This window comes from Lithobates pipiens, unplaced genomic scaffold (assembly GCF_037356315.1).
Source record: "Lithobates pipiens isolate NorthernLeopardFrog02 unplaced genomic scaffold, aLitPip1_a1.2 Scaffold_18, whole genome shotgun sequence".
NCBI lineage: Eukaryota > Metazoa > Chordata > Amphibia > Anura > Ranidae > Lithobates > Lithobates pipiens.
In genome coordinates, this window is record NW_027507758.1 from 480,004,543 (window position 1) to 480,017,057 (window position 12,515).

At 43.6% G+C, this 12,515-nt stretch overlaps 1 protein-coding gene across 5 annotated transcripts in view; it reads right to left on the bottom strand.

The window, feature by feature from the left end:
• ATG16L1 (autophagy related 16 like 1) overlaps nucleotides 1-12,515 on the bottom strand; it is a 101,743-nt gene that overhangs the window by 66,717 nt on the left and 22,511 nt on the right. For 4 of the 5 annotated variants that reach the window (XM_077488382.1, XM_077488384.1, XM_077488383.1 and 1 more), the window contains exon 2: nucleotides 9,690-9,783. In XM_077488382.1, coding sequence (XP_077344508.1) covers nucleotides 9,690-9,783 — 94 coding nt within the window. Of the gene's footprint in view, nucleotides 1-9,671; nucleotides 9,790-12,515 lie in introns of those variants that run through there. The other variant, XM_077488386.1, reaches the window with a different exon arrangement.

Below are 12,515 nucleotides of genomic sequence, written 5' to 3' on the forward strand. Positions count from 1 at the left end.
CAACTTGTGGCAAAATATAAAATATTCCATGGACTCAACATGCCTCTCAGCAAATAGCTTGGGGTGTCTACTTTCTAAAATGGGGTCATTTGTGGGGGTTTTGTGCCATCTTGGCATTTTATGGCCTTCAAAACTGTAATAGGTAGTGAGAAGTGAACTCAAAAATTTACGCCCTTAGAAAGCCTGAAGGCGGTGCTTGGTTTTCGGGGCCCCGTACGCGGCTAGGCTCCCAAAAAGTCCCACATATGTGGTATCCCCGTACTCAGGAGAAGCAGCAGAATTTATTTTGGGGTGTCATTTCACATATGCCCATGGCATGTGTGAGCAATATATCATTTAGTGACAACTTTGTGTAAAAAAAAAAAAAAAAATTTTTTTTGTCATTATTCAATCGCTTGAGGCAAAAAAATAAAATATTCAATGGGCTCAACATGCCTCTTATCAATTTCCTTAGGGGGTCTACTTTCCAAAATGGGGTCATTTGGGGGGGTTTTGTACTGCCCTGCCATTTTAGCACCTCAAGAAATGAGATAGGCAGTCGTAAACTAAAAGCTCTATTTGTGGGAAGAAAAGGACGCAAATTTTGTTTGGGTACAACATTGCATGACCGCGCAATTACCAGTTAAAGCAGCGCAGTGCCAAAGTGTAAAAAGACCTCTGGTCATTTACCAGCAAAATGGTCCGGTCTGAAAGTGGTTAACCACTTAAAGTCTAAATCTTTTTCTGACACTTCTTTAAGTTAAAGTCAATATTTTTTGCTAGAAAATTACTTGGAACCCCCCCCAACATATTTTAGCAGAAACCCTAGGGAATAAAATGGCAATTGCTGCAATATTTTCTCTCACAATTTGCCCAGTGGTCTTTCAAACGCAATTTTTTGGGGGAAAAAAACCCCAGTAAACATAGCCCAATTTTTTTTTATTTTAATGTGAAAGATGATGTTACGCCGCGAGAATTGTGAGAGAATCGTGATCCATCTTCTAAACAAAAAAAAATCTAATTTTGCCAGAATCGTGCAGCTCCATCTCATACCACCCCGTTTGTTGACATAGCTCACAGTAGTTCTATTATCCAAGAAGACTTGTACGTGTTTTCCTACTAGGGTAGGGCCGAAAGCCACTAAGGCCTTCTGTATGGCTTTTAGCTCTCTCTCATTGGAAGAAAGGTGGGCTGATTATTCCAGACCCCTTGTACCATCTGGTCGACCCTGTGGGCCCCCTATCCTCGGCCACTTGTGTCTGTGGTGACTGTCACTGGAAGGTGTTGCGACCAGAAGAGAGATTTTCTGCGGTTAGCCACTACCTGATTGAGAGTTTCATTTCCTGTGGGATCTTCGCCCAGCTTGGGAGAGAGACCCCTCCTTCCCATCCCAGATCGAGAGCATAAAAAAGGACTGCAGAGCTCTCATGTGAAACTGGGCCCATTAAACTCCTGGGATGGCCCCAGTCATCAATCTGAGAATCCTCATCGTGTCTTGTATTGAGGTCTCTGCGCTTGCGCAAAGGTCGCTATCCTATAATTATCGTCATGATTTTTTTTCCTTCCATCAGAAAGATTTTGGATACCATTGAATTTATTGTGTACCCCAGGAACGTTATCTTTTCGGTTGGGACTAGCTGTGAGACTTTTCCCAATTCATCAGCCAGCCCAACTGCTGGAGGTGTACGACGATCCTGTTCATGTTCCACTTCTTTCATGGAATCTGCAAATATTAGCAGGTTGTCTAAGTAAGGGATTATTTAAATCCCCTCCGCCCCCTCAGAATTTGCAGTGCTTTCGCCAGCACATTTGTAAAAACACGCAGCGCTGACACTAGGTTGAACGGCAGAGAGTTGAATTGGAATTACAGGGTTTTGAACTTGTTCTTCACTCTGAATCTGAGGTATTGCCTGGACTCAATCCGAATAGGGATGTGCAGATATGCATCCCTTAGATTTAACAAAGCCATGAAAACTCCTGTGGTTAACAACTCCCTGGTGGTGTAAATGGACTCCATCTTGAACCATTAGTATTTGCCAAAAGCGTTGACCAGTTTCAGCTTTAGAATTAGCTAATATTTTTCTGACTGCTTTTTCCTGAGGAAGACATGGAAATAAAATCCACCCTTCCTTTGATTTGGAGGGATGTAACTTATCACGTTCCTCCTGGAGCATCACTTTGAAGGAGAGAAGACCTGGCCAAATTGTAGGAAGAAATTTTTGAGGACGAAAGCCCACCAATTCTATTTTGTATCAGTGATTGATAAGATCGAGAATAAAATTGTTGCTGGAAATGTTCTGCCATTGTGGGAAGAAAGCCCTAAATCTTCCCCCTACCTGGCCAGCCGAGTCACTGAGACTGGTACTTAGGCTGGGGCGGTTTGAAAAGGAAGCCACCTTTACCTTTCCCCCCTCCTATACTGCCACCCTTTTCTCTGCTCCTGCCTGTTTGCATAATCTTTGTTCTGCCAATACTTGTCCCTTGAAAGGGATGAAAATTCCTTTTTGGTTGCTGTTTTTTGGGGGGTATGAAACCTTTTTTTCTTGTCGGCTGACCTTTCGAGCACAGACTCAGACTCTTTCCAGAACAATGTGCCTGAACAGGGAAGAGAACAGAGCTTCATTTTTTGAGACTATTATCTTTCCAGGATTTTAACTAGATAGCCCTCCCGGCCTCGTTAACTAAGGCCATGGCCTGGCCGTAAATCTCACAGACTCTGTGGAAGAGTCTGCTATATAAGCCACTGCCTTGTTTAATGTTGGTAGTGCCTCCAAGATATCCTCTTTGGGAGTATCTGACTCTAGAAGTGAGCGGAGCCGTTTTAACCACAAATGCAGAGTACGAGCTACACAGGTAGAGGCAAGGGCAGGTTTAAAGTTAGCAGGACAGGCCTCCCTTGCATTTTTCCCCTTCAGCTTTCCTGTCCATCGGCTCTTTTAATGAGCTTGTATCCTCAAAAGAGAGTTCTGCCCCCTTCGAGAGGGAGACGTCTAACTTGGGACACTTCTCTCATAGACTTGTATCCTCTTCTTTGAAAGGAAACCTACTTTTTGAGGAGAAAGATTATTTTTTCTGGTACTTTCCTCTCCTGCAACACCATTTCTCTTAGGCTTTTTTTACCGCAATTTTGTTCCGGTCAACAATGTAAAAAGGCAGAAAAACACCTTTAATCTGCCCCAAAGAAGCTCATGGTTTTTTTTTGAGCTTAGAGTACTTTTCAGGCGACAAAATGCTCAGATGTGAACAGGTGCCATTAAAATGAATAGGATTTTGCTTGTTGGGCATTTCACAAGCTGAAAACGATCAGGTGTGAATGCAGCCTTAGCGAAGCGTGAATTGGAAAGGTTCTGGCCTGCTTGGCTTGGAGGTCTGCATATAACAGGTCGTGCACAGACAGATCTTTATCTTCTAGCTCCTCCAACTTCAGGATATCATATGGCTTTTAATAACTCATCTGTCTCCTCTGAGGGGAACAGGAATCTTTGGGTTTTATTTGGCTTGTCCACAATAAACTCCCCTTCATCAGAGTCTGAAGCCAAGCCCAAGCTTTCCTCCAGCTCCTCTGGTATCCCCCAATCAGGGGTTACCTGCCTGACAGAAGGGGTTATCGGCATCTCCCTACTGCTGGCAGCAGATGTGCTGGGGATGGGATCTGCTCCAGAATCCTGTGCACGGGGTTTGAAGGATTTTAAAGTCTGCTTCATCTCCTTTTTCATTGAATCCATAACATTTTTTAATAGCAGGGTTGTTTTTTTTCTTGACCAGGTTATCAATGCAATCTTGACATATGCTATGAGGAAGGCTCCGGCCAAAACATGTTAGCACTTTAGATATCGCACTGCTATAAGTGCTCAATAAAGATTTAAGAGGCATTAGAGTTGCTGGTATTTCTTGAGATTTTGATATTTATGGGACACAACAAGCCTGAGCACTCTTATTCAGCTCATCATTCTACAATCATGCTATAGAGCTTGGGTGAGTTTTTTTTTCCAAATTACCAGTCTTGACATATGTCCTTTTTCCAACCAGAGGGCATTTTTTTTTTTTTTTTAGTACAGACTGGGCATCTCTTCCTAGAAGCATCTGTCTTGCTTTCTTTGGGCTCCTGGGTTTTGTCGTGGAAATAACCAAAGAAACCAAAACCAGTGTTACTTCAACTGAAGTACAAACTGAATGGAAACTGAATGTAAACAAAACACCCAGGTGGATAGCATAAATTCCTGTCTTAGAATTTTTAAAACAAACATCCACCAACAGGATCTGTGATGCTATATGTGACTGAACCCTACAACTAGAGGGAGGCAACACCTGTGCACCTACAAAAAGGGTCCCACAATCCACCTGTGCCTCACCATAGGAGGGTAAGAAAAGAAGATAGGAGCACCCTAGCCCCCTCTCGTCTTACCTTAGGGCCAAAATCAAGCGATGGCGCCTCCAGACCTGCATTTGCAGTCCCCAGCTCTTCCATATTCACTGTCCAGGAAGTAACCCAGCGCCATCTTCTGCCAGTACCCTTTATTTATACTGGAATGGAGAACCCGGGACGGCACTGTGAATAGCATGCCTGCCTTCCTCTCCTCCATACAGGCAGAGTTTTCCCCCTGTGGGTGAACCAAGATGGCCGACGCATGACTTCTGGTGACCAACATCACTTCCTGCCTGTGTGCCGGAAATGATGCCATCCATTCGCGAGATGATCTGGCCACACGAGGATGCCAGGCAAGGAGACGGGCCTACCGCACCCATGCTCCAACATTGGCAGGAATCAAGCGGGAATGACTCGGGAGAAGCAGGCTACCCCCTCCATGAGAGACCAGTCTGCTTTTGGCAAGCTACCACCAGGGATGGACTCATCGGGGCACACATCCTCGTGCAACCAAGAAGGCACCTTACACTGAAGTTGCATACAAAACAGGGAGATGAGAGGGAGTCCCTTCTTACTCATCCCCGAGTCCCTAGCGGAAGGGCCCAGGTTAGAGGGACCTGGCTGCCAGGAGGCCCCTGCTACCTAGCACATAGGCCAGACAAAATAAACAACTTGCTTGAAGTTCCTGTCTGGTCAGAAGAAAACACAAAATACTGAGGGTACATGGCCAATGGGCAGTCTTTTATAATGTGGATCATGCGTTTCCTGTGCTACCGTAGGAGCCTCTCTGTAAGCTGTCCTGGAAGATGACTGAGAAAATAATACTGTTGTTAATAACTCCTCAGTAGTAGTAGTAGATAAGTTCTTCAGTTATCTACAGACATCAGTGGTACATTTAGGCACATTAAGACCAAACATGTTTCCATAAATAGACACATTTATAATCACCTAAACAAACTCCTGCCTACAGATGAGTGGGGAACAACACCAGCTTATCATAAAAAAACAGTAACAAATGGCTAGGAAAATCCAATCTTGATGATCAGCTCTTCTTTGAGAAAGTTCAGTCAGAATATGGAAATAGCTGTCCACCTATGACTGTTTATAATCTAGCCATAAGTGGGCAGATGGAGCAAAGATGATTGTTCTAAAAACACAAATCGGTTTAAAGTTAGGAGGCACAAGATTGCAAGCTTATGAGTTCTAATTTGTGCAGCATATATAAATATACTTAAGTTAGCCAATAGGCACCACTGTTTGACCAAAGGCGATCCATTCCAGCCAGCTGCCCAGAACAGCAGTGGGACCCGCAGAGCCATGTCGAATGCCAGGACTGCACTTTACTTTGACGGTATGCATCTTCTATCATCTTGTAATTGTTTTTAATCTTATCCTATTAAAGTCATAATTTTAATACACTCAGGTAGGCGCCTCCTCCTCCCTGTTTTTTTCCCTTACATTTCTTGCAGAGTTCTGGACACTCTGAAGGATGGCTGCCTTTCTTTTTAAGCCTTAATACCCCTTTTTTTTTTTTTTTTACCTCCAAACACACACACACACACACACACACACACACACACACACACACCAAAAGGGATGGGATGCTGGTGATGTCAGAGCCCCTGGACAGATGCCCATATTGAGACAATGCCATAGATGTCACCAGAATCCCAGCCTTGTTTACATGTGCTGTGGGTGTGTGGAATGACCCAACCTGCAACTGACTGCAATAAAAAGCACAATTTAGATATTTGAATAAAGAGAAGTATGGAGGTCGCCAATACTCATCTTTAAGGGTCAGACACAACCCCTCTTCCTTCACAGTACAACTGAGTGTGAGGACTCTTGTGATGTGGGGTATGGCTGTTACTCATCTAGGTCAGTGTACAGCACTAGAGCTTAAAGCCAGCCAAAGAGTTAAAATCTCAGCTGATTTAGCAGGGACCGGCCAAGATTCAAACCATGTATAGGCAGGCTGAATGTATCCAAGTTGATCGATTGATCAACTTGGGTACAACCAGCCTGTCGGATTTCACATGTGATTATTGCTAGCAGCTGTCATATCCGCTAACAATAATCACTGTGTTCTTCCAGTGGAGATCAGAACAGAAATATTACAGTGCGCAGGGTGTACCACCCCCAAATATCTTGTTTGCCTACTGTATGGATTCTGACCTAATCCTTTTGGGCTGGAGCACCCCACTCCCTCATCATCGCCTCTCATTAGTGTCCACCTGTGTCATAGGTGGAGTCCTTTTAGTTCTCCCATATAGAGGAGTGTATGTCTCCCATGGTTCAGAGAAGCAGGATCTCCCATTCTATGGATAACGTAGGACCCACTAACTATAGCAGGCATGTCCAAAGTGCGGCCCGCGGGCCAAATCGTGGTTTAGAAAGGTCCGCGGCGTGGTTTTCGAAAAGCCAGCAGCCTGGTTATCTAAACATATATATCTTTTGTGGCCCCTGGCGATCTCCCAGTGCCAGGGCTACAAAAGATATATATAGTCTGGCTGCCTCGGAGGGAGGAGGTGGGACAAGTGCCGTGCATACAGGAGGAGTATTTCCTGTTTACACGGCAGCCTCTGTAAGAGAAAGTCCCATCTCTGGCACTGCCATTGGATGACTTCTGTCCATCAAAGGAGGCGGGACTTTCTCTTAAAGAGGCCTCTGTGTAAACAGGAGATTCTCCTGTAGGATATCTTATCCTGCCTCCTCCAAGGCTGCACTGATGGCAAATGGTGAGTGCAATCCTGGCAATGGTGGGGCTGCATTTATAGCAATTGGGGGTCTGCAGATGGGCACTGTCCCTTATTTTGCTTCACAGTTCCTTATTTAAAAATTATTTTTTTTTTCCCCTGAAACTTCACTCTTAAAGTGAAGGCGCGTGTTATACGCCAATAAATAGGGTATATCCAAATAATGTGCCTGAGCTCATCTCTTTACTCACACACAGCCCACAAAGGCAAGAGAATGTCAGGCAAAATGGTCGGCCCTCGCGCATGTTCACTTCATCAAATATGGCCCTCTTTGAAAAAAGTTTGGACCTGCCTTAAAGTGAAAACAAACCTGTTATACTTACCTCCTCTGTGCTGTTGCACAGAGCAGCCTGAATCCTTCTCTTCTCGGGTCCCTCTTTGCTGCCCCTGGCCCCTCCCTCCTATTGAGTGCCCCCACAGTCAGCAGCTTCCTATGGGGGCACTGGAGCCCAGTACATTCAAACACTGAGACCCGGCCCCGCCCCCTCTCTCCCCTGATTGGCTGACTGACTTTGACAGCTGTGGGAGCCAATGGCACTGATGCTGCGTCTCAACCAAGAGGTGTGTCCTGGATGGCTTGGGCATTAATAGACTTCGCTGGAGAGAGATGAGGCTCAGGTAAATAATTAGGGGGGTGCTGGGGTGGCTGCTACACACGAAAGATTTTTTATCTTAATGCATTAAGATAAAAATACCTTCTGCCTTTACAACTCCTTTTTAAAAATTCTTCAAAATACCTTTGTGCTTCCTACCCTTAAGCCGGCCATAAATGTAGTGATTTTCTTAGAAAATTGCTCGATTTCCTCTATCAATACAGGTAGTGTTGACGGGGGAATCCTTCACACGGAGCTATGGTGTTCTTCCAGCAGGAAGAACCATCTCCACTGGTAGAAACACAAGATATTTGGGGGGCACACCCTAAAAGATGCATTAAAGATGGTGCAGCCATAAGACCATAAAACAGAACAAAATATTACAACGCATACATGCAAATAAAGACATTTGCCTCCTGCGAGGTTATTTAAAACACCTCAACAAACATTTTCAAAACATATGGGGATTTAGTCACACCACATTGCTATATGGTGCTTAAGCCCAATTACTGCGACAAAGTACCCCATAGTTCAGGGATGTCCAAACTTTTTTCAAAGGGTACCAGATTTGATGAAATGAACATGTGCAAGGGCCGACCATTTTGCCTGACATTCTTTGAACCATTAAAATTTGGTCTAAGTGTGTTTGTTCGAGCACTAATACACTGCCCAACAAGAATTCTCTTGCCTTTGTGGGCTGTGTGTGAGTAAAGAGATGAGCTCAGGCGTATTACTTGGATATACCATATTTATTGGCGTATAACACGCACCTTCACTTTAAAAGGGACGTTTCAGGAAAAAAATTAATTAAATTAAATTTTAAATAAAGAACTGTGAAGCAAAATAAGGGACAGTGCCCATCTGCAGATCCCCAACTGCCAAAAATGCAGCCCCGCGTCGCAAAAAATGCACTCACCATTTGCCATCAGTGCAGCCTTGAAGGGGACATGGAGGGGGCAGGATGAGCGCCAAAGATATCCTACAGGAGAATCTCCTGTTTACACAGGGGCCTCTTTAAGTGAAAGTCCAGCCTCCTTTGATGGACATAATAGTCGTCCAATGGCAGTGCCAAAGATAGGACTCTCTTTTACAGAGGCTGCCATGTAAACAGGAAATACTCCTCCTGTGTGCACGGCACTTGTCCCACCTCCTCCCTCCGGGGCAGCCAGACTATATATATCTTTTGTAGCCCTGGCGCTGGGAGATCACCGGGGGCCACAAAAGATATATATGTTTAGATAACCAGACGGCCTTTCAAAACCAGGCCGCAGGCCACGATTGGCTCGCGGGCCAGACTTTGGACATGCCTGATGTAGGGGGTTCAACCATCCAATTGTAAGCTGTTGAGGCTAAATACAAGCCTACTGCATTGACTCTGAGATACTTGATGAAGCAGAAATGCATTTTCTTTTACTGCTGAAGTGAAGCATTATTTTCTGAATGAAAATAAATGTGGGACCAGTAATCTCTCATAAAGAACATATTGTATGATACCTTCCTGCCAGAGCTATCATCTGAGCAAGAGGGGAAAAAAAAAAAAAAAAAAAAAAGAAGGAGATTGGGCTTGAAGTAATCAAATGGTGGTAAATATAAGACTACTAGTTCAAAAGACGGTCACAGGAAAAATACAGTTTATCAGGTCAGTTTGCGCAAATGCAAACTGGCAACAAACAAATGATAGCACCAATGGAAGTTTATAAATTGCATTAACAGTGAACAAGTCCGAAAAGCACTTTTTGTATTTTCCTTTAGTAAACTGATGTGAATGTAAAATATGTACAGTGCTGCATACATTGACAGCAATATACATATGTCTGTAAATAAATAGGCCTGGTGTGTTTTTAAAATATTGAAAGCAAGTAATTAAATAGTTACTTTTGTTAGCAAAAGCAACGCCTTTATTTTTCTTTGCTATACTTCTTACCAATGAAATTAAAGGAAAAAAAGAAAAACATTATGCATGAATGAAGGCCTTACATTTGTTGTCTGCACTACCTGGTGTCATGTCGGCTCAGTAGATCATACTTCTCCGCCTGTAGTTTTTCAGCCAAAACGGACTGAAGGTCAGATTTTTCAAGCAACCTGTTATCTGTTGAGAGAAACCAGCAATCAGTGGGTGAGGAAACCACTCTGCCTCAGGGGTCATATATGCAACAGCAGGCAAGCGCTATGCCCTTGACCCACCCCATGTAGATGCTTGTTCACCAGAGAAGTCAATATCTACTACTGCAGTCCTCAGCCACAGCAATTAACTACTGAGCTGCTAGATCTTTTGAACATTATTGTAGAATGTTATTATCTGTCAGCTTTGCTGGCACAATGGGGTTGATTTACTAAAACTAGAGTGCAAAATCTGGTGAAGCTGTGCATGGTAACCAGATTCTAATTTCAGCTTGTTCAACTAAGCTTTGACAAAAAAACTTGGAAGCTGGTTTCTATGCAGAGCTGCACCAGAGTTTGCACTCTCCAGGTTTAGTGAAACAACCCCATAATGTCTACTGCAGTTTACTAGTCTGATTTTAATACTCTAAAGGAATAAATGTGCTGCTATATAAGTTAACTTTGTAGCAAAGCTAACCAAAGGACTTTCATCTTTCAAACAAAGAGCACATCGGTTCTGAACTCACTTCTCCCATTGAAGAAAAATAAGAGTACAGTATCAAACATTTACAGCTCTAAAACCCAACTGTTCACATAAGTTTATCTGTAATATTTTGCCTGCATAGTGTATGCTGTGACTTTCTAAGACATTAGAAAGCTTGCCTTGCAGCACACTATGGTAGTGAATTAAATTCTGCCAGGATCACTACCCCCTTACACTCTCCCCATTTTTCTGATATGGGGGGCTGTGATGTGAGGGGGAAGCTATGATATGGGGGGCTGTGATGTGGGGAGTTAAGATTGCAAGGGGGACTGTGATGTGAGGGAGGGGTCTGTCATTGCAAGGGGGGCTGTGATGTAAGCAGGGCTGTAATGTTGGGGGCTGTGTTGGAAAAAGGGAGACTGAAGACAGAAATGTAAAGGGGGCTGTGACGTGAAAAACCTGAATCATAGAATAAAAATGAGATTCAGGCCTGTGCAGAAAGAAAACTTTACCAACCAGAGCTCCTTGAATTTTAATTCAGTACCCAGGAAATTATCTCTACAAAACCCACGCCATATTCTCCTACAGAAAATTTCAAAGTAGGAGCTTGGGTTAATAAATTAAAGTGTAACTGCCCGAAATGTGCAGTGACATTTTAAAATACCAATAATAGTAGTATATCATTTTTTTTTTAAATATGCTTTACGAATGTCTCAACATTCGTGCAAACATATCGAATAATACCCATAACAGTTGTAATGTGTAATAGTTTACTTGTTGACTTTTGCTGGGCAAATGTAACATTTCCTAGCCTTCAAACCTAAGCGAAAAATAGCTGCAAGAATATTTGACCATGACCACATTTGACTTAACATTCATTCACAGAGAAAATGGCCTAGCACTACAACCTAGGAACATTCAGGAAACAGTTACATCGTTAGTCAGGTTGAAAAAAAAAAAAAGACACAAGTCCATCCAGTTCAACCTTAAAAACAAATAAAAATATATCGTACAATCCAATATACCCAATTTTATACCCACAGTTGATCCAGAGGAAAGCAAAAAAAAAAAAAAACCCAGAAGAAGAGCATGCTCCAATTTGCTACAGCAGGGGAAAAATCCTTCCTGATCCTCCAAGAGGCAATCAGATTTTCCCTGGATCAACTTTACCTATAAATAAAGTTGAGGCAGAAACAAGGAAGACTCCTGCACTGTGTACAGTTTATGGAGAACCTTGTGTGAATGACCAAATGAATGAGTGTTTGACAGAACGAACTTCCAGCTGCATTGTGAAAAGAAATATTTAGCACTATGATTGCCACTGCTGAATGTGACAGCTTCCTCCTGTTAGGGAGCTGGCACCTGCTGTCCAAACAACGAATGACTCGTCCCTGCCATCCCAGCCCGAAATATTCAGCCGTCAGCTGGAGATTCCATTCCAGACTGGTGCTTGTATGTAAACAGTGAGAGTGAAAATAACAAAAACAGTGCAAGGTCCCCTCCAAAATTTATACCAGGATCTTTAGGGCTGGTATGGTTTGTTAAGGGGGTCCCTCCAATTTTCTTGAGTCTGGTATGGATTTTAGGGAGAAAGCTCATGTTAAAAACAAGAAAGGAAAAAAAAAACAAAAAAAAAAACATGTAGTCTCCTCCTCAAAATCCAAGACCCCTATTTGAGCATACAGCCTGGGTGACGACAGCACGCACCCCTACCTGCTCCCTGAATAGGGAGCGTTGCTAGGCAATGCTATACTGCAGAGTGGTCTGCAGTGTATGCACAGTGACATCACGCAAACACTGCAGACCACAGAGCACTCCAGTGCCATCTTAGTTCTCCCCAGAGGGCCTACGTGTGTCCTCCACAGCGCTGGAGTGGACCCTGGCAGTCCTCTTGGGGGACATCCAGGCTTTCTCCCCTAACAATTAGCTTTTTCTTTTTTTTTTTAATCACACTTAGAATGCGAGTTGGCCCTTGTCATTAACCTTTTAATAAACTGCTGGAACTGACCGCACTTCGAGACACTTTTCAATGCTCTCCTATTTGTTTCCATAGAGCATGCTTCTGCTTGGATGCAGTTCTTTAGAATCTTTCACTCATTGTTTTAACCACTTGCCGACCGCCGCACGATGATGTACGTCAACAGAATGGCACGGGCAGGCATATGGGCATACCTGTACGTCCCTGCCTTCCCCCGGGTGGGGGGCCCGATCGGTGCCTGCGGCGGTCGGTATTCGTT